Source organism: Sciurus carolinensis, chromosome 12, assembly GCF_902686445.1.
Source record: "Sciurus carolinensis chromosome 12, mSciCar1.2, whole genome shotgun sequence".
NCBI classification, from domain to species: domain Eukaryota; kingdom Metazoa; phylum Chordata; class Mammalia; order Rodentia; family Sciuridae; genus Sciurus; species Sciurus carolinensis.
In genome coordinates, this window is record NC_062224.1 from 75,763,646 (window position 1) to 75,786,539 (window position 22,894).

The 22,894-nt window shown below is 35.7% G+C and overlaps 1 protein-coding gene across 7 annotated transcripts in view; it reads right to left on the reverse strand.

Moving 5' to 3' along the window:
• Window positions 1–22,894, reverse strand: part of Rps6kc1 (ribosomal protein S6 kinase C1) — a 214,870-nt gene that overhangs the window by 22,270 nt on the left and 169,706 nt on the right. For 6 of the 7 annotated variants that reach the window (XM_047520351.1, XM_047520349.1, XM_047520355.1 and 3 more), the window contains 4 exons: window positions 21,257–21,304; window positions 19,949–20,081; window positions 8,697–10,295; window positions 8,336–8,425 (listed from right to left, as the gene is read on the reverse strand). In XM_047520351.1, coding sequence (XP_047376307.1) covers window positions 8,336–8,425; window positions 8,697–10,295; window positions 19,949–20,081; window positions 21,257–21,304 — 1,870 coding nt within the window. The remainder of the gene's footprint in view (window positions 1–8,335; window positions 8,426–8,696; window positions 10,296–19,948; window positions 20,082–21,256; window positions 21,305–22,894) is intronic. The other variant, XM_047520350.1, reaches the window with a different exon arrangement.

Below are 22,894 nucleotides of genomic sequence, written 5' to 3' on the forward strand. Positions count from 1 at the left end.
GGGGATCGAACTCAGGGCCTTGTGCTTGCAAGGCAAGCACTCTACCAACTGAGCTATCTCCCCAGCCCTTAGAAATATTTTTTTAAATGTTATTGAAAATAAATTCATTTAACTTCACTACAGGACAACGACCTTACCTAGCTTTCCCCAAGGTATTATTTTTGATGATTTTTTAAAATTTCTACAAACAAGATGAAATGTTACAATTGAAAACAAAATTACAAGCCATAACAACTATGAGAATAAATTCCTCTCTTTTTTATTTGAAGTGCAGGGGATCGAACCCAGGTCTTGCATTTGCTATGGTAAGAACTCTACCACTGAGCTAGATCTCTAGCTCTTAAAATTTCATTTTAATTCCAGGTTTGGACTGTTCCTGTACTATCTACAAACTAAATTATCAAAGTTTTGCAGTTTAAAGTTTAGTCTGAAAACAACAACTATTCACATGGACTCTGCATTTGTTGAGTTAATCTGGACACATGAAATTTACTTGCCTACAGTCTCACATCTCCTCCAAGGCAGAACAACTTAACACTCAGGGTGACAGACTCCTAAGAGACTAGCATTTCCATTTTCTACCCTATCCTTCCAAATGGCCATTTTGCTTCTTTTTTCTTATTTTATAATATTTCAGAAAATGCTGACTGCCCAATTATCCATTCTATATTCCATGAAGTCGTCCAACAGGAACTCAACTGCTTTCCTCAAATGCCCCATTTGTCAAGCAGGGTATACGAACTGTTCAAGAGCTCCCTGAATAACATCACTCTAATTATTACTCATATTATCACTCCTATTATCATAACATCACTCATATTATCCAGAGAAGACCAGTGACAAGACTGGCACTTTCCCAGAGAGAAATCTACAATGGCTAGACGTGCTCCCTTCCTGGGGCCAAAGGTGAGGAGAGAGACCAGGTGCTGCTCTTTGCCACATTTGCTCTCTCAGCTCAGCTCTGTCTCCAGCCTCACTTTCTGCCTCATTATTAATTCAGTTGGTTTTCAGGTAATTCAATTACCTGCACCCTGGGCCTGTTGTATTATGGGGAACTGAACATGAGCACAGACTACACTTAGCTAGTTCAGGCTAGGCTTGGAAAAACACCCAACTCTGCTTTCCTCTCACCACCCAGCTCTGAATTTCTTGTTGTCGTGGTGACCTGGCAACCATGTTCTGAGCTTTCCTGCAATTATCTGCACAACTTGGGTCAAAACTCCTTGATTTTATTTGATTCAGCATTTCAGAGCCAAGAATTACTTGTTCACGGGAGTTTATAGGTATCATTACCACACCGTTTTCTTGTGAGATAAAGTAAGAAATGGGTAACTACCATATGACTTCTGGTTGACTGATTATAATTCTGAGCTCTACACAATCTTGCTTAGACTCTCACCCTGCATTTCCAGGAGGAAAAAAACCAACAGCATGCTCCATTTTCCATTGATCATATCACAACAACTCCATTCTGAATAGCCATCGGGTGTCACACTGTTACCCAACCAAAGCCATTAAAGTTGATTGATGAGAAAAAGGCTAACTGAAAATTGTGAGAATGACAGGCACAGTTTTCTCTCTGCTGCTCTGCTGCCGTGCCAGGCAGGGAGACAATGACATGTACTGCTGTTAAAGGAGTTTCAGGAATCCTATTTGCCTTATCATCATTAATTTTTTAAAGCCTTAGCATTTGTAAACATTGATTTGAAGAAAATATTTGTGAAGAATTGCTTAGGAGTAAGCCCCACTTACATCATGGAGATTCAAACTAGCCCGATTTCATAGGGCAGAAACTGATGATTTGATCGCTCTAGAACATAATGTGTAAGATTCAGCATTACATCTTCTTTGTTCAATATCAGAGGCCAAAGACAGTTCACTTTCTTCCTTAAAATAATGCATGCCAATTAAATGAAGAGTTGCCAAAAATCAATTTAGACTTCAAAAATAAGACACATGATTTTGCAGCTATGATTTAAAATTCTCTAGTCTCATGTTCCTCTTCTGAAAATAAAATTTATATCAGATCATAAAGAAAGTGTTTTGGAATAAACAGAAGGTTAAAATTAACCTCCCTTTAATGATCTAAATCTTGAGGTAAAACACTGCTATATTTTGGATCTTAAATGTCCCCCAAAGGCCCAGAGGTTCAAGGCTGGCTCCCCAGCTTGGCAATATCAAGAAGTGGTGGAACCCTTAAGAAGTGAAGGCTAGTAGGAGGTCTTTAGGTCACAGGGGGTGTGCCACTGAAGGGGAGCATGGGACCCTTACCCCTTTCTTTTCTCTTTTGCTTTGAAGCCATGAAGTAAGTGGTTTGCTCCAGTACAAGCTCCCACTGTGATTGCTTTACCACTGGCCCAAAGCAACAAGCAATCATGAACTGGCACCTCCAAAACTGTGAGCCAAAATTAACCTTTCCCTTTATAAACTGATTATCTCCAGTATTATAATGATAGAAAGCTAACACATCCTTCTCCCACCACATATCAGGTAGTGCTGGGAAACGTACAAAGATACTGTATTTCGCCTCTTCTGTATCTAGAATTTATCAATTAACCATCCTTATAAACTTTCCAGTTCTAACAGAATTTGTTCTCTTGAGAGGAACTAATGTGTCATTTACTATGTTCTTACCCTGTTTCATTCTCACCCCTCGAGACAAATCACATTCTGGCCTGATAAGAGAAGTATGATTTTAGCATGTGTGTGTTTATGGAGTGCTCTTAATCCAGGTGGGAAGGTGACCAACCAACAGTGGAGTTTTATGAGGGTTCCCCATGTATCCTACCTAGGGATGGATCCCAGGGTTCCACACCCTCATATCCTCCTAAAGACACCCTTTCACCTTCTTTACATCAAAAGGGCCATGCCCGGACAAGGTCAGACCTCTGCAGACTTGAAAAGCCCATACTCCGTACTCATCACAGTTCCATTGCTAGAGAGAGAGGCAAAGTACCCAGGGAATTTCCCTCACTATAAAATTGCCCTTGTTTCACAGCAAACTTGACAATTTACTGGTTCTCCTCAAGAAGAAATAGATATTTTTTTAAACGATAATAAGAACTAAAGGCAAAGGATTAAATATACTTATTAACTTAAAGAAGCATTAAAACTTCTACCATGTATAAGAAAGTTGCTGAAGTTTTCCTGAAGGGTAATTCAAAGGGTTACTATTTGACAAATAATATTTGAATAGCAAACACAAATGTTTTACTCTTTTGAATTATTTATACAACTCACCCTTACCTATTTCTTCTTTCTCCTTTAGGGGGAAAAAAAACTATAGCCATTTCCTGATTATGTCATTGTTAGTCCAAAATATATATCTACATTTATTTGCTTTCTCTATCAACATCACATTCCTAAAATTAGATTACTCATGGTTTGTGAAATTACCCAGGACTCATAAATTCTCATATCTAAATAATTCTTTTTTTCTTTAAACAATTTTGTTTGTTGAGATTCTTGGAATTTGATTTTTGCTGCTTCAAAAGTTGGCTTCTTCCTCTAAATGAAAATATTTTCCATAAATCCTTCATCTCTGTATTATATACATTATGTACAAACTCCATAAATGAATAAAATATTTGCTTAAAAACAAAAACTTGCTTAATAACTCTTTTAACCCTACTAATGTTAGATAAGAAATCAATATTTACCCTTGGAGGAAAACTTTCTTGCCTTACTAAGATGAATTTGAATTCTGACTAAATTTGATATAAGAAGGTTGTCAGATGATTTGACATCAGTGATTTCACTTATACTCAACAAATCTATTTTACTACCGTTAAACTGTGGGTTACAAAGACTTAAATAACTGTCTAAGGTGATGCAATGAGCTAATGTTTGACCTGGGAATGGTACACATGTCAGGTTTGGTAATTCTCAACACCACCTAAATATTCTAAGTCTTTACTGCCTGATGGCCTCAAGACATTTTAAACCATCCATGGTCTAAGTCCTAGTTCTAATTATATAACACCTAACTATCACATGGAGCACCATGCTTAAAAAGAAATAAATCGAGTGGAAAGTATGTTTATGGAGAAAAGCAGGGGAAACTACCCCCAAAAATATATATTCATGGATTATTTGATAAAGTCAGGCCAGAAGAGCAAAGGATAGTAGTAAATAAATGTCATGCTCTAAAACTGAATTTTGCAGATACTTTTCAGCATGATTTTTCTATGTTTCACTTTTCATCGTCAGCTGTGAGCTGTTTCCAAGTGTGAAATCGCCTAACAGAGGAAGCAAAGCTGTCATTTGACATCTGGGAGCGTGGAGATTGGGCTGCAGTGAAAAGCACTTTGGACTTCTTCAATTTACACACATATTCACCTATAAATTCTTGAATCAGAAAAGTATTCAATGAGAAATATCAATGGAAATTTACAGCATTTAAAATTAAAGGTCCTAATGGGGTGGAAAATAAAAGTGAAGGACACACTGACAGGATATCATAACAACGTGTTTAAGGGTAGATTGGGAAACTTAAACAGCTGTTAGCATAATAACAAGTGTATAAATAATCTTGTTCATTTGAGTTAGATTGCATATTAAACTTTCAAATAGACTTTCGTATTTTATACAGTTAATAGTATAAGTTCTGTTTTCTAGTTGCTTATTTATGAGAGTCAAAACTGATAAAAAATACTAGTAGGAAAAGAAAAAATTACTTTCTCAACATCTAATTTTTCATTTATACATAAATGCTATTACAAAAATTTATTTTACATTATCAAGTGATAAAACATATAAAATCCTTTGGCTAAAACTGTATGTTTTGTGTACAAACAAAATAAAATCAGAGTAACTAACTAAAAGGAAGTCCTCTGGAGAAGAATAACCAGCTACCCCAGATTTTGTTTTATAACCTCTCACAGTAAAAAACAAAGTCTATCTAAATGTCTCCTCATAAGGTGTCTAAGAGTCCCCTAATATGGAAACTAGACAGTGTTACATTTATATTGTCATGGCTTACAATCTATTCCTACTCTGTGGACCATTTCTTTTGCTTTTTTCTTTCTGACTCCATTCTATGTGTCTGCGGTACGAAAGGAACCCATTCACCTTGAATGATGTTTATTTAAAATAAAACCTTGCTAGAGAATCACCCTGGATAATCTAAAGATACAAAGTGAACCTAAAAGGAATGGTTTCTACTTTGAAAACAGGACTGGGTTTGATCAGTGCATTCGTATTCTCAAGACCCTCGTGATGGGTCTGCAGCTGCAGCCATTTATGTGCTGGCTTTTTCACAGATGTAGACAAGAGAAAGCGCCATGGTTTTTGTCTTTTTGTTGCTGGATGTGTTTTCTTTAATATTTAAAAAAAAAAAAAAAGGCAACTTGAAAAAAGTTCTCAGTTTTGTTGTAGAAATGTATGAATATTAAACTTCCTCGGTAGTATGCATTGTTGAAATGACTATGACTTTTAAATATCTAAGATCATAAAGTTGGCAGAAACTATTCTTAAATAACAGAAGGTGATCATTTGCATTTCAAAATTTATCTATCTTGCTTTTCCCCTCAATTAGACCAAAACATGTTGATTCACAGGTTTCTGTGTGTGTTTTTTCTGTTTTAAACTTATTTATAGAGCAGAATAATGGCCCCCCTGCTAGTTTGGCATTTGCTCAAGTTTCTGTCCATGTAAATTGAATCTGTTACTGGAAATTTTTCTCAAAATATAGAAGCACATCATCCACAAGATAAAAAAGACATTGCTGGTTTTATAAAGTACAGGGCAGGTAGGTGATGCTTTCAGGACAAATATATGATAAGGATTCCCAGGGGGGAAGAGTGGTAGGGGTAAGGACCCCATGCTGTTCAAACAAAGGTGAACCATCCTCATCAGAATCTTGTGATAACTTCACTTTCTTTTATTTTTTTTTTTATTTTATGTATTTATTTATTTATTTATTTATTTTACGGTGCTGGGGATTGAACCCAGGGCCTTGTGCATGCAAGGCAAGATAAGTTCACTTTCTAATCCAACAGGAGTGCTTAGTAGGCTTTAGTTACTTGCACAATAACACCAAGGTTAGCGCTGGGAAGGGGAAAGGAGATATGGGTAGGAATCATTTCAACCCTTGGTATTTCTAAGGATAGACCAAGAGGACTAACTACCACATACTGATTAGTGATTTTAAACACTGAAGCACTAGCATATTATCATTGCTTCCTCCACCCTTTGAGAAGAGGGAGGAATAACTACTTGTAGTTTTTATTGGTAGCTCTGTTATTCAGTTTTAAGAAAACAGTAATTTATAAATTTTTGCTTCAATTCCCCCAGTATTGTAAGCAAGTGGTTAGTAACATGTAGACTTAACTGAGTTCTTTAACTCTCTAGGTTTGAGATCACCTAAATTAGAACATTAACATGACCTTTCTATGAAGGTTATGACTGGTTTTGTTTCACCTTGCTGCTTAAATTAACAGGCCCAAGGACTGGAGAAACTTTCCATATAGTTCAATGCACACCATAATACTAGAACACTAGCACAACTAACAAAGCTTGAAGGCACAGTCCCTTTATGTAAATAATTACAACAAAGTCTCTCTTTATACTAAAGGTTTGTTGGTGCTGCTGATGATGTTGTTGTTGTTGTTTTTCCCCAAATGCTAGTGAAGGACAACCTGGAAAAGGACAGCTTAAAAAAAAAAAAAAAATCCATTAATGGTACACTGCCACCTGCTGCTGAACTATGAGAATTGTGATTTCTGAGAAAAGCTTAAAAAGTAGAATTTGGAAACTGATCTGTATTAAATTCAGTATTTCAGAACATGAAACTAAAAGTATGTATCTGTTGATGAATGTATTATGGTTTTGTCCCACATATATCAATGCTCTCAGGACCCCAAGATGTTAGAGATATTAAAGTAAACAAGACTGTACTTGGGACTGAAGAAAAATAATCTGCTTGAATGCTAAAATAGCATCTTACTGATAATTTTCAATAAAATAGGAAATAAAGAGCCAGTTATAAATATTATAATTATAATTAACAAATCTACTTATGTATACTGATACCTAAAATGTAATTTCTCATCAAATTAGAAAGTTGGGAGTGGTGTCTATAAAAACTAACAGACAGATAACTGTAAATGAGGTGATTTCACTATGAAATTTTCATTATCCCTTTTACTACATCACACCAATAAGGTTTCAAAAGGCAGAGTCATCTCATCTATTTGAGGGTGGAAAAACTATATAGTCATGCTGTTTTGTCTAGGAAAAAATAAAATCAGTTCTAATTGGGGGAAGGAAGAGGAAAGAAAAGAGTGTGATGGTACTGCTCCCCGATTCTGGGACAGTTTAAGGATATTTTCCTTGTAGAATGAAAAACTTTGCTCTTCCCCAAAAGAGAAAGAATTCCTAATAATGAAGGTTGCAACTAAAGAAGAATAAATCTCTTTGAATCTAAATTATAATAATTTCCTGTGAAGCAAAGTTAAACAAGGTAAGCATCAATATACTGGTAGGCTAGTAAGCGTTAAATACTGTAATAACCAAGTAAATCAGCATAATCAGTTGAAACTCCTTTGGAAGTTGATGGAGGCTTCTTGGGGGCAGAGGAATTAAGAAACTATAGTCATTCAAAGATACTACGTGCTAGGCAAAGTGAACAAACTTTGAATTCAAATATAGTCCCATCTGCACTGATGACAGAGAAAAAGTAACTCAAACATAATTTATACGCTTAACTTATATTGTTAACAAAGGACTTGAAACCCACAGAAATAAATCCCTAATTTTTAAAAATAAAGACAATACAATAAGGACAGTAGAAACCTGTTATGTTAACTGTTTAGCTAAATGGGCAATTTTAAAACAAGAACACGCTTCCTGAATTTTTCTTAAATATAGGAAGAATCTTAAAAATGTATTCTAAAATGCCAGGTTAGCTCATCGCTAAAATCACATTACATTTTCTTAATCTGCATTTTAACTATTTTTAGCCTTAGGAATTTGACCATTTAGTCAGCTAACTCACATTTTAATAAAAATCATCCAGGTACAGAGGGTTGAAATATTTAAAGGTCCTTCTAAGCACTCAGTTAAGTCATTTTAAGGAATTTATTTCAAGTTCTAAGAGAAGTATAACCACTTTTAACAAGAATTATACACACACACACACACACACACACACACACAAAACGTACACCTATGGATTATACAATGGTTTCATTCCCCAAATTTTCCTTTTTGGAGGGTTCAAGAGATAACCAACCAATACATATGTGAACTGCTAGTGAAAAATACAACTTCTATAAAGAAAGGAGAGCTGCCGAACCACTTTTTCAAGTGAAACATTTTAGGAGATTGCTCTAACCTGGGGCACAGTACATTCTCTCTATGGCATCGCTGTCACAGGAATCTTCAACCTCACTCCACCTGCTAAAATACGTTAGCTGAATGTGTCCTAAAAACAAAACGACAGGAGAAATCAAAACATTTTTCTCTTCCATTTTCTGCAGAAGTGAACTGTAATTACTCCTTTTGTAGCTAAAAACAGTATCATTAAGAATAATGGCATCATTAAGTACTAGAAGCTATTACTGGGGGTGAATTTGCTGCACTGATAATGAAGCTCTAGACAGGAAATGAAGATACTAATTACAAGATAAAACGCCTACTCAGTTAATTGGAAGCAACAGCGAATAAAAAGAAATGCATTTGCAAAAGTTCCTGACCTCTATCATTCAATAAGATGTTGTTTGGGTTCAAATCGCGGCACACAATTCCCTCTCTATGTAAAGCATCAAGGGCTACCACCATTTCAGCTGCCCATCTTTGAATGCAGCCCTCTGGGATGTAAAACCTGGAGTTTAGTGCTAATTTTTTATCAAGGTCCTCAAAAATCTGATGGATTTCCTTGTCTCCTTCTAGTACTAACACACTTTCTCCCTTCCTCTCAGAGTCTCTCTGGAATAAACAAGTAGGTTCCTCTTTAGCAAAATCATCAGCTTGATCTGTAAACAGCAATACTTCCTCTGTTTTTAAAGTGTCTGTGTTTGCATTATATTCATTAGCACCTGAGAGGGGATCAGAAATACAGAATAAGCTTTCTTCTGTGGTGTTTGCAGTTACTGCCGTCTCCACTACTCCAAGTCCTTGCAACTTAGCATCTGAGCTGGGTAACAAAGGCATGTCCCCTGAACTACTATGATCAACAGCTGCTACAAATAACACCCCAAGATCCTCCTGTGCATAGTGTGTCTCTGTTATACTATAGGGCTTAGGCCTAGAGTGATCACTCCGTTCCTCTGTGCTTTTTTCTTCAGGGGCCTGGCATTGTTCAGTACTAAGCCCAAGGCACAACACATCTGGGGCTTCCAACAGTTTACTTTCTATCATGCCCACATTAGTCTGTGTAAACTTAGTAGGTCCCATTGCAGCAGCTTCTTTTGTTGGCTCCAGTTCACCAGGAAGATTTACAAGAAGATCAGGTCTTCCTTCATCAGTACCACTGACATCATCAAAAGCAGCTTCCTTAAAGGAAATAACTGGGACTGAGTCATCTGAGCCCCTGCTAATGGTGTCCTGAGCTTTGAACTCTACCTTGTTCTCAATGGAATTAAAACTCTTAGAAGTGCTGTCCCCATCTGGAAGAGTAAAGAATGGTTTCAAAGGTTCTGATTTTAGACTATACAGTTTTTCTCCAAAATCAAGTCCCAGGAGTTCACTTGTGCTATCCTTACTGTCTATCCTAAAGAACTCCATGGGGCTGTTTTTTGATCTACTGAGGGAATCAGAGGTTCTTGGAGAACAAACTGCTTCTGGGTCCTCATCTCCAGGGAAGAACTTCAGGTCGTGGGCTCTCAGCTGAGTGCTTGGGCTGTCACTGTCAGCAGCAAGATGTGCTGGAAAGCTCTTAATGGCTTTGGTATCGATGTCATTCCCTTCAGTCTTCAAGAGAGGCTCCTCGTTCAAAGACCCTGGTTCAATCTTTTCCTGCCCATATTCATTGCATAATGTTAAATAACTAGTAGTACATTCTTCTTCTGAACTCGAACCGGAATCTGGCCATTTTGGAGAGCTGTCTTGGCCTTCATCTTCCTGGTTGCTATCATCTTGAGAACTTGGAGTAAGACTAGTCTTCAGAGGCAGAACTTTAAGTGTGCTTCCCCCATCACTTCCTCTGGATTCAAAGCTACCACTGTCCTGAGGACTAGAAGTTGGTTGTTGCAGGTGAACTTTAGTAACTGTGGACTTTTTCACTCCCTTGATGTCAAAGCTTTCTTCAGGACTTCTGTTTAGAAATTTACTTATATATGACCAGAGTTTGCCACCTGTGAACAAGTACAACCAAAAAAAAAGGTAAGATCCTTAAACAGATATTTAAGCAACTAGAAAAAAAAGTATTCTAATAATCATTAAAACCAAGTCACCAATACTCATTAATGTTAAATGTGCTGTAAGACAAGCATATTTAATAAAATTTGAAGCTTCATTTTAATTTTATTATTGCTAACTGATTAGTATGGTTTCAAGTACATCTCCAATATCAACTATTTTTAAAATGACAACCTACTTTTTCCTTTGAAGGGAAATTAGTTGTAGCAAATATTAATACGAAATCTCACAGCTAAAATTTTGCTTTAAGTTAACTCTTATTTAGTCTTAGAAACATCTGATTTTGTTCTGGTCTGGTTATTTAATAACTGGTCAAGCAGAAATGTACAAGTACTGTTTGAAATTATATACTACATTAGGAAAAGAATCAACAATATTATTCCATTTTGGTGAAAATGCAGTGGCACACACCTGTAATCTCAGTGGCTTGGGAGGCTAAGGCAGGAGGATGGCAAGTTCAAAGCCAGCCTCAACAACTTAGTGAGGCCCAAGCAACTAAGACTCTATCTCTAATATAATGTAAAAAGGGCTGGGGATGTGGTTCAGTGGTTAAGCACCCTGGGTTCAAACCCCTGTACCAAAGAAAAACCCAAGAATGGAAGGAGAAAGTTGGCATCTGGTATGTTATTTGCTGTTAAATATTATTTTTCCTGTCTTATGCTCCCTAATATATGTTCATGTGTTGTGTAAGTCCAAGTAAAGTCATTGAGAAAGACTAAGTAGCAATTAATGAGGTAAGCTATTATAATTCTGATTCTGTATTGTGATTTATATCTATAAAATTAAACTAAAATCATAAAACTAAAATCATGTAAATCGCTTTTGCAGAAATCAAATAAACATGAAATAATCCAGCTTTTTACTGGCAATACTTGTTACATAGTTACTTCACCATTTTTTTTTTATTTTAACCATTAAAAATTCAAAATTAGAGGGTTTTTGCTTATTAGAATCCTTGCATAAAAACTATAGTATCAAAACCCCACAAATGTGCCAATTAAAAATAGTACTCAAATAGGGGCTGGGGAGATAGCTCAGCTGGTACAGTGCTTGTCTTGCAAGCACAAGGCCCTGAGTTCAATCCCCAGTACCGCAAAAAAAAAAAAAAAAAAAAAAGAATAATAATTAACTAAATTTGATCCAGAAATCTCAAAAACAGTTACTGCAGAGGCAGACTTTGTGAAGATAAATATAACTGCAGATTCCAAAAACTGGAAATTAAGAATAATGTGTTAAAAATAAATCCCATAATTACATGAAGAAGGAAATTTTTCAGAACATTTTTAATGTTGCTATGAAGCATCATGTACCAAAGGTAGCTAAATCTTAAGTAACCATTGACAATGAATGGCATGAATAAGTCGGCAATTGCATCCTAAAGTTTTCTTTCTCTTTCACATTTCATTTCTAGAAATTTCATAAATACCCAAAGCACCATACACTGTGGCTACCACAGAGTAAGTGATCAGTAAAAGGTAAGTGTCACAATATCAATCCTAGAATCATCATACATCTCTTTCTACCGATGATCCAGTTAACAGTCTTCCCCATTTTGGTAATAGTGATATAACTTTTCCCTCTCATTTTTTCTTAGCTGAAGCTTTCTGTTCTCTTTGGAGTATACTCAGTGTTTCTGTGTGGTTTTCAAACTCACACAAAAGGAGCTACACATTGATTCCAGTCTTAAGTCTTTTGACAATAATAACCACATTCTTTTTAGCACGCTTACCTACATTGTGGCACCCAAACAATAATGCCTAAACCTGAAGCTGAGATCCTTACGCAATTCAAATAAAATGACACTGTCGTTTCTGATTCTTCAAGATGATGACTTCTTTGAGCAAAGGACCAAGTCTTTTTCACATTTCTATGCCTACTGTCTACATAATATGCAGGATATGGCAGGCACTCAGCCAACACTTGTTCAGTCAGATGATAATTCACCAGAATAAGATGTGTCATCACCATGTACAAGTTCTGGTCTCAGCAAGAAACAGGGCCTGATAAAGTTCTAGTAAGTTTCCCTCACTCTTAGGCCAATGAATCTAAAATTCAATATATTTAAATTCTTTACTTTTGTCCCCCAGATCACTTCTTTCTGACTTCCAAGTCACTCTAGCATAAAGTTTTGGACCAAAGTTGGATTATTTTCTCTCCTTTGCTCTTCCTAACTTTGACAAGTCTCCAAGTCCTATGATATCTACCTATAATGTTTCTCCTAGGCACCCCCTTCTTTTTCATTCCTTTGATTATTCTGTGTTTCTGGGTACAATGCTATAGTCAAAACTAGACTGTAAACTTCCTACTCTATCACTCTATCATACTAATTGTTGTTCAGTTAAACTTCCATTTTAGCCCAGATCTTATCATGCCATTTCTCCATTCAAGAACTCAAACCCATCTACATATTGAATCATTTACCAACTCCCCATAGGCATTTGAACCCTGGCGTAATACTATACCAACTCATAATTGGGTCCTCTCCCCCTACTAATTACAGAATTCATTTGAATTGGATTTCCCCACATAAACCCATTTTGGGCTTTATCTCATTCTACGTTTACCACTTAGAATTTTTTCCTACTAGTTTCTTCAACATCTGCTTGTCAAAATCCTACCCATGGGCTGGGGTTGTGGCTCAGTGGCACAGCACTTGCCTAGCACAGGTAAGGCACTGGGTTCAATCCTCAGCACCACATAAAAATAAATAAAAATTTTTTTTAAAAATCCTAGTCATTCCTGAAAGTGCTTCAGAATTTGTTCTTTTACCAACTTCTTTGTATCCCTTCACAGGACATAATTCCTATCTTCTCTGAATCCTATATATCATTTGTCCCCTCATGACATTTACAACATTCTGCTTCATATTAATATTACTTTTATGTTTACCAGACTGCAAGATCTTAATAACTATAGAGGATTTGATCTAGCACACTAAACACATATTAAGTAAATATTTATTAAACTGAGTAGTAACAAATGGTATCTTTACAATTTTTTTTAAAACCTTTCAAAGAAAAAGATGTACAAGTACTAATAAGGTCATTTTAGACAAGGTCACATTTTCTTCCTAGTTTAAAACCAATATAGAGTTTTACTGTAAAACTTTTCAGAAAATTATAGAAAAAAAGGAAAACAAAAAAGATAAAAATCAAAATCATTCATAATCCCATACCTAACGATAAACACTATTAAGTCATTACTATATTTACTTTTTTAGTCACAAATAACATCATAAATATTTCCTAAATTTCTTGAGAAAATGAGTGTGAATGGCTATACTACATATCCATGCAACAGATATTGAGGTCCATTTAAGTATTCCTCTGTTGTACATTTAAATTGTTTCCAGGTTTTTTATTATTAGAATTATAATAATAAATATTATTATATACAAATACTTGCCTTCTCTGATTATTTCATCAGGACAGAATCCCAGAAATGAAAATACTGAATCAAGAAGCATGTCAATGTTTTTGATATGTGTTGCCAAATTGTTCTACCAGAATCACTCCTGTAAGTAATGTGCACAGTGCCATCCTCACAGCAACCTGTCCATATCAGATATTAGCAAGACTGGGCTGGAAATGTGGCTCACTGGTAGAGTACTTGCCTAGTACGCATGAGGTTCTGGGTTCGATCCACAGACTTTAAAAAAAAAAATTAGAAAGTTCATCCATTTGATGAATCAAGTATGGTATCCTATTAATGTTCATTATTTTCCTTATTAGATAAATTTTTAAATATGACTGTTAGCATTTTATTATGGAATCTGTTCCCAGACTAAACAAGCACTTTAACATCAATTGTAAAAACTGCATTTTCAAAGGGGCAAAACTGTTTTTAGTTCTTTCTCATTCTCTGGATGGGTGCCCACTTGAACTTAATTATCCCTAATGCTCAATACTGAGCTACAGAAACAAAATTTTGGTCATATCACATCCTTTTTTCAATTACAGAAAACATGAAAATCACGTCACCAACAAGAACACATTATTCTCAATGCGGTTTCGCACCCTAAAATCTGCCTGGGTTTTCACTTTCTACAGAGTTAAGATCAGGCCCAGCACAAAAAATTATACAAATATCATTATTAGTGTTATTATTAAAACAATAATAACAATAAACTAAAAAAAACTGTTATTGCTAAATCACAAAATATAAAAAGAAAACACCTAAAATATTAATAATTTTAACACTTTAAGAATATGTAAATGACATTTTTCTAGGCCCTTTTGAAACATAGTTGCAGTTATTGGAGCATCTTAAACTATAAAAATAGTAATTCATAAGGTTTAATTAAAACTCTTCCCTTGCCTCTCATTAGATTTTAATTTATTATCTTTCTAGAAGTTTGCACAATAAATGTGTTAATCTGCTTGACCAGAGTTGGGACTTAAATTTAATATGTATGAAAAAATATTGTTAGAGCAATGATAAAAATCATCTTTTGACTCAGAAATTCCATTTCAAAACATCTGTCCCACAAATAATTTTTAAGAACAATACAAAATAAGGATGTACAAAGATATACATGTGTACGTACTGGGAACAGTTAAAACACCAATTAATAAGGGAGTAAATTATGCTAAAACTGCATGACCATTTTACATCTACTCAAAAAAGGATCACAGCAATATTTAAAAATACAAGGTATTTACCAAATACTATTCTATGTGTTTTACATTTATCAATCATTTAATTTTCACATCAACCCTATGGTAGCTAAATATTATTGTCCCTGTTTTGCAGATGAAGAAATTTAGGCACTGAAAGGTTAAATAATTTGCTCAAACTTGCACAACTAGTAATGACAAATCAACATTTGTGCTCATACAGCCTGGCTCCAAAATTCTTTTTAAATACTACCCAACACTGGTTTTCTTAATATAAACCTACTTGAACTCACAGAGAAAGGGTTCAAGATACATTGCAAAAATGAGGTTGGGGTAAAGTAAGCTAAAGACACAATATAAGAATCATCCATATTTTTAAAAATCAGATAAGTAGGAAGTATGTGTCTAGACATAAAATTTTTCAAAGATGAATAATAAACCCTTAAGAGTCTATTTCTGGGGAATAGGGAATTTGTACTTTTATATGCTTCTATATGGTTTTAATTTATTTGCTTATAGATTCGTTTTATACATTTTTTTAAAAACATAGTTAAAAAAGGAGAATAATCTTCCCACTTTGGTCCCTACGACACCTGGGGAGAAATTCTTTCCCACTACTAGTTGGTATATCCACACCCTAGAGCTTTCACGATCTTTGTCTTTTAGCCTGTCCCTTTCATCTTTTCTCCAACTGGCTCAGTACTCAGTGATTACATAGAGTATCGTCTATATACCAAGCATTCTGCTGTTAGGATATGTGAAGAATATTACATAATCCTAATTTTAGGAATTTACACACTTTTCTTCATCAAATAGAGTTAAGAGATTAATTTAAAAGAACAATAAACAAGGGCTGGGGAGATAGCTCAGCTGGTAGAGTGCTTGCCTTGCAAGCACAAGGCCCTGAGTTTGATCCCCAGTATCGCCAAATAAATAAACAATAAACATTTTAAACCTCTCCCCAAAAATCTTGTCTGTTATATCCCACTTCCTTCTCAACACCACCTGAATAATAAGCATCTATAGAACTGAATCCCATATTTCTTCCTTCTTAAATCTACTCCTCCCACAGCTTATTAAATGGGAAGTCCATTCTTTCAATTATTTGAACCAAAAATCGTACAGTTATGTAAGGCAGGATCATGTCAGTTCTACCTTCAAAATATATTCAGATTCCAGTAAACAATCCTCACCACCACCACTACTAACTGTGCTATGGTTTGAATATGGTATAAGTGTGCCTCCCAAAAATTCATGTGTTGAAGTATGGTCCCCAGTGTGGCAATGTTAAGGGGTGGTAAGACCTCTAAGAGTAGAACCTAGTGGGAGGTTCTAAGGTCACTGGCGCCAAAGCCTCTCTCTGATTCCTATCTCACCAAGTTATCTCTTGCTCTCAGACACACTCTTACTACTGTAATACCATTCACTATGAGGTCCCCCACCACAGAACCAAAGAGATCCTGGCACCATGGCCTTGAACCTCAAGAACTATAAGCTAAATAAACCTCATTTCTTTATAAAATACTCAGTCCAGGATATTTTGTTATAATAACAGAAAATGAACTAATCCAAACACCTTGTTCAAGTTGCCATCATTTTCATTTGAATTGCTGTAATAACCTCCAAGTTGGTCTTCCTGGTTTTGCCTTTGCCTTCCTATCCTGTTTTCCACAAAGCAGTCACAGTGATCTCTATGCTGTCACTCCTTTGCTCAGCATCCTCCAATCACTTCCTATCTCATTAAGAGTAACAGTCAAGTTCTTAAAGTGGTCTATGAAACCATATAGAATCTGTCTGTCCACCTCCTCACTCCTCTAAACTCAGCTCCATCACTCTCCCCATTCTCTCCAGTCACACTCACCCTGTTGCTTCTTACACACCAAGCACACTCCTGTCTCTGAGCTTATGCACTCTTTTCTCTCTTGCCAAGACATTCTTTCATCACACATTCACACTCCTCCTCCTCACTTCTTTCAGGTCTCAGGTTCAATATCCCTTTCTCAATCAAGTGACCACCCCATGTAAAACAGCACCCATTTGACAGTCCCTTCCCCCCTTTCTTGATTTTCTCCTTAACATTAGTCTCCAGCTGACACACATTCATTTACATACTTGCTTACTATCTGTTCTGCCTCTCCATAATGGAAGCTCCATATAGGCAGGGTCTTATGTTTTGGTGACTGCCATACTAGACCCTCTCTGGGCCACAGTAAGCACTCAATAAATTTCCAACTGAATGAACTAAAAACAGAAGAAAATGAATCCAAGAGACTCACATAAATCACAGATAGTTCTGTGTGTAGTAGGATGCTAAAGCTATAAATCATAAATATTCAAGCATTGGTATTATAGAGGAAACAGCTGTTCAAGATTACCTTTTTCAGTAATAACTATTTACACATACGAGAGTGACTTTTTTATGATCTCCATACAACCTTCAAATCCACCGAGGTACCACAGAAAATACTACTGGGACATTCAAAGATAACACACTGCTTAGCATCCAGTTCACTCCACTGCTCAAGCCAAATCTGAGAAATTACTACAGATTCTTCTCTCCTTCTCCCAAATCTATTAACTGCTCCCTCTAGCACTACTTCAAGTCACCACCACTGGCACACCAGCAGGTCATGACTCTTTCATCCAGACTCCTACCTTAACCTTTTCACTTCTCAATTCTTGGCTTTCTAAGACTCATTCCCTAAACAACAGCCAGAGTGGCCTTTTGAAAACGTACACCAGATCCTATCACTGCTCAACGTGTCCAGTGGTTTTCCAGTGCACTTAAATAAGAACCAAAATCCTTACCAAGGCACACAGGCTTCTGCCAGCTTTTCCAATACCCTCCCTGTACTAGTGTTGGGCTCACCTACTACATTCCAACCAAGTGGCCTCCTTTCTTGGTCATCAAACATCCCAAGTTTGTTTTTATACCAGTCCCTGCACCTGGACCTTACATTCAGATGGTTTCTCTTGCCATTCAGAACTCCTCTTAAATGTCACCTTCTCAGAGAATCTCCTTGACTACTTAGTGAAAAGTAACCCCCAGGTGTTCTCAATTAGATCTCCCTGTGTTAAAGATCAGGGTCTTGCTATTAATATCCAATAATATACTTTTTTTTGTCTGCTTGACCTCCGTAACAAGAATTTAAGTTTCACAAGGGCAGACTCTTTTCCTATCGTTTTCACCTAAAAAAAGAGCTGACTACATGGTACATGCTCAATGAATTTAGTAGCAAATGAATTGAGAATTCCTGTTTGTACTACAATTTACTATTTTTTGTATTCTAAAACCTTCTAATAATAGATACCTAAAAGAAATATCAAAAAAGATATTCATCCCAAATTTAAATAATCCAGGACAAATTGCACAGTTATGTACCCAACCAAAGTCAGGTATGGTCAACAGTAAGGGGAAAGAGAGTAAAGATTATTTAAAACAGTGGAAACCTTAAAAGTTCTATGTCTATGACTTTAAGATATTGTAAAATTGTAAAGTAAAATCAGTTGAAATACTAGCTCTAAGAAGTATAAGGGAAGATGGAAGATAGCAGAAGAAAAACTAACATATGATTTGGAGAAGGAATAGGAAGAAGGGGAAGATAGAGCTACAAACAACAGAGGTAAGCTAGGATTGAAAACTTGCCACAGATAATCTCCAACATGAATAATCCACACTGGGTAATAGAATATTGACTATAATTACATTCATCCTACTGACCTTGTTCTAAATTATTATGGATTATTACTACGCAAGTTATTTTGTTCCACACCAGAGGTGGCTGTATTTCGCTATCAGATGACATGACCTCTAATTCAATAATGTCTGTAATGCACTGGTATCCTCAGATAAAAGCTGTCTATAATGTCTGAACAAAGGTGAATTAGTTATCCAATTCACACACGCAATTAACTCTCTTAATACCTGTGAGACCATGGAGCCCCTTCTGAATTTCCTATTAAATACTGCATATGGAGGTCTTCCCTCCATCTGTAGTTATCTTGTGCTGTACTTCATAATAAACAATATTAATAGTTTATTGCCCCCATCAAAAATCTTGCATTAGTTATTATAAGAGACCTCATTCCAAAAAGCAATGACTGCTTTTCCTAGGAAAATGTACTAAATTCAGATGTTGTACCAATTAGTAAAGTACAATAGTTCTTTATCCTTAGTAATATGAAAATAATAATGCCTTTATGAAATATGAAAAATATTCAATTTTTTACTATTTTTAAAAATATCTCTTAAAAGCACCAAAGGTCATTTGTATTAAGTGCATTTATTTTTATATGCTATGTTAAGTCGTTCTCAGTAAAAGACTATTTAAATTCAGGAGTTAACAGGCAAAATCAAATCAAAACATAATTTTTTTTGCCACCTGTTCCCTTCACTAATAGCTAAAATTTCATAAATAGTTTGAAGGCAGAGCCCCATGCTTCTGCTTTGTACACATATGTGATGCCAATGGCTGTATTCATAAAAACTCAGATCAGAATAACAAGGTAATGTCAAATGTTAAGCAAACACCCTGGCCTTCAATAAAAAGGAGGTAATTAATTAATTCTTCAGGGGATGCTTTTCATTTTAGTCATCTAACACAAATGTATCTTTTTAGTGGAGAAAAGAGAACCAAATAAAATCTCTAATATAAAGTCTAGCCCTCTTAGCATGCATTCACGTTAAGGTTCTCATTATATTAGGTAAATTCTAAGAGAAACCAGAAAAGAAAGTATGCTTAAGAATGGTACTATATATAGTTCAAAAGAAATCTGCTGTGCACACAGGTTTTCATTTTCCCTCCCATCTCTAAGTGGGGAGGCAGAGCAGAGGAATGAGCAAACAGTTTCTTGTATATGTTTCACATATTTTTCTGCTCATGAAATGACGGAAGTAAGAAAGATGTTACAGAAACAAGAAAGCTAAACAGGTGACGTTCTTCACTCCATAAACAATCTAACTACAAACCAACCTTCTGCGTGCTGCAACACAAGAAATACAGACTCCTCAGAGATGATGTACTTGTGCAGACACACCATGTTGGGCACGCAGCGGGGGATGATGGTCTTTCTGTTCCTGCTGTATTCACTGCTTTTCCTTAGACCCTGACAGAGAACAAAAAGGTCAGTTGTACCCTCAGTTGCCTTTGGAGCCTGCTGTGCTCTGTGTTTATCAACCAAACTAATCTATCCGAGTTACTCCGGGCTTCAGAGAAACCACTCATCTGCTGCTCTATGCCCCTCAGTCCCTGGAGGCTGTGCTGATGGCATCTGGCATGAATCCAGGGAACGGAAGATGCCACAAAGCTGCCATTAAAATCAATTACGTGGGTCAGTGTTTTTATTAGAGATGCTCTCAAACTAAGTCATCAGGATGACACACAGTTATTTCTCTATGACCTTTTAAGTTTGATTTTACTTATGTACATCTTTAAAACAGGAGACATTGTGAGATCAATTCAAATTCCTGCAACACAAAAGATACTCCTAGATTAAACCAACAACTTGAAAATTCTATTTCAAAATAGTACAAAGATTATTACAGTACGTCCAAGAGAACAAGTGTGCATGTGTGTTTTCTGGTATCATACCCTGGTTTCAAAGACTGAGGAAATGTCAATGATAAAGTATATTCATAAAAAGCAATGTGTTTCAGTATGTGTCAATGTGACCTACTGCCATGCCTTATCAGCAAAAGAGAAGTACCAGGAAAGGAAATACAAAACTAATCAAGTCACCTTCTGGTTGCTATGGAAAAGGTTATATTAGAATATTCTTAGAATATATATATACTATCACAATTCATTCCAAAAACAATTATGAAATTGAGGGGTTTCATCATTTTACTCATTAGTTATAAATTGAGTTAGATCAAAACAAGAACCAGGGATGTAAATAACACTTTCCAAAATACCTAGAACAAAATTTCAGTTCTTAAAAAGTCATAATAAAAAGTGAGACTGTACATGATATTCACAAACTACACAAAATTTATTAAAGATGTATTTAAATTACACACTACTCATTTAAGCAGCACAAAAATTACTCTTCAATTTATTTAAATCATTTCCTCCATATTCCAGAACATAAAACTCTTTTTAAAGGTATGCTATAGCACATTTATTAACTGTGATGAAAGGACAGAAAAAATAAATACAGATCCACCACAAACATAAAAACATTAAGACATCCATGCAAAACAAATATTAAATATCTTTTCTTTCAAAAGCACAATGTGAAAGTAAATTTTAAAATATATTAAACATACAAATTCAACTTACTTTTAAAATGAATGTCTGTTCTGTCCTTGTGTCCATTACAAGTAAAACCTACATAAAAATATGAATGATAATTTAATCATAACACCATAAAACATTAACTCTACTTCTAGAAACTAAGAGTTTTGGGGGATGGAAATCACTCCCCCAAAATTATTAATTTCAGAATAGATTGCTTTTAAATCCCCAAATCACAGGATGTAAATAATCTTATCTAAAATATAATCTATTATGATTTCCTTTCCAAAAATACCCATATTTTAGAAATATTCCTATGTGTTCTAGATTTTTTTTAATGAATTTCTTAAAAGTATAGAAAATATTTTAGATAAAGAGTTTTTCCTCATGGAACATAAATGGTGAGAAAGAAATAGAAAAAAAAAAAAAAAAGAATAAGAAAGAAAGAAAAAAAAAACTGTTCAAGTCTCAACTTTCTTCCCAAAACCTCATATGCAGCCACTTGCTATATATGATCTTGATAATCTAGGCTCCACACACCACCTCAGGCATCCTTTTGGTACCGCTTCTCTACCCTGGCTCCATCCTTAACTCCTCTTTTTACCATCAGCAAATTCTGTCAGCTCTATCCTCAAAACAGATCCAGAATCCAAACTCCCCTCACTATGTCACACATTACCTCAACCCAAGCAAAGACCAACTCCTTCCATGCTGGTAACACAAGCACTCGCGGCTGATATCCTGCTTCTGTCTTTGCTGCCGTGTGGTCTATTCTCAAATTGGTAGCAAAGGTTTCCTTTTTAAGACATAAGTTAGATCACATCACTCCTCTTGGCTTACTGAGAGAAAAAGTCTAACTGCATAAAATGACATCAAGATCCTTCGTAATCTCACACAGTGTCCCCCTGAACTGCCACCCACTTCCATCTTGATGACTAGAGGAATGAACAAAGAGATTATCCCACCATGTTAATTTTTTATTATTTCTACATACTATGGCAATGGTTGGCAAACTTTTTCTGCAACGGGCTAGATAGCAATATTTTAGGCTTCACAGGCACATGTAGTCTCTTGCTGCTTTTCAAATCTGCCGCTGTGGCACAAAAGCAGCCCAAGCCTGGAATGACCATTGAGACGGAGAAGTATTTATACCACAAAAATCAACAAATGCTGCAAAAGGGGTCTGTTTTCCCTTTCAGAGAGCTGGCTGTCGAACATTTACTAGCCCTAAATGAAAGAGGAGGGAGAAAAATCTAGGATAAAAGAATAATTTAAGCTGGGGAAATTGAAGAATGGTGAGAACAACAGAATGTTCAGACAGGAAACCAGTTTGAAAAGATGGAAAATCCCATTTTCAGACATGATGAACTTGAAATAGTAACAATTTCCATCTTTAACCTCTCTTATGAGTATCTGACCTATACTATTTAAATTTCCAATTTAGTTGCAACAGAATATTAACACTAATACCTGCTGACTACATCCCTTCCTCTTCCCCAAACTGTCCTCACCAAAAATAAAACAAAGCCACACTCTTCCTCCCCCTATAATGCCATCCTCCATGCAAACTCCCAAATCCAAGAGCTTCCTAAGCCACTCTGAATTCCCACATCTCCTACCTTCAGAACCAGTGACCAAGTCTGTGGAGTCATATATCCCTATTGGTGCAAAATACAAAACCCT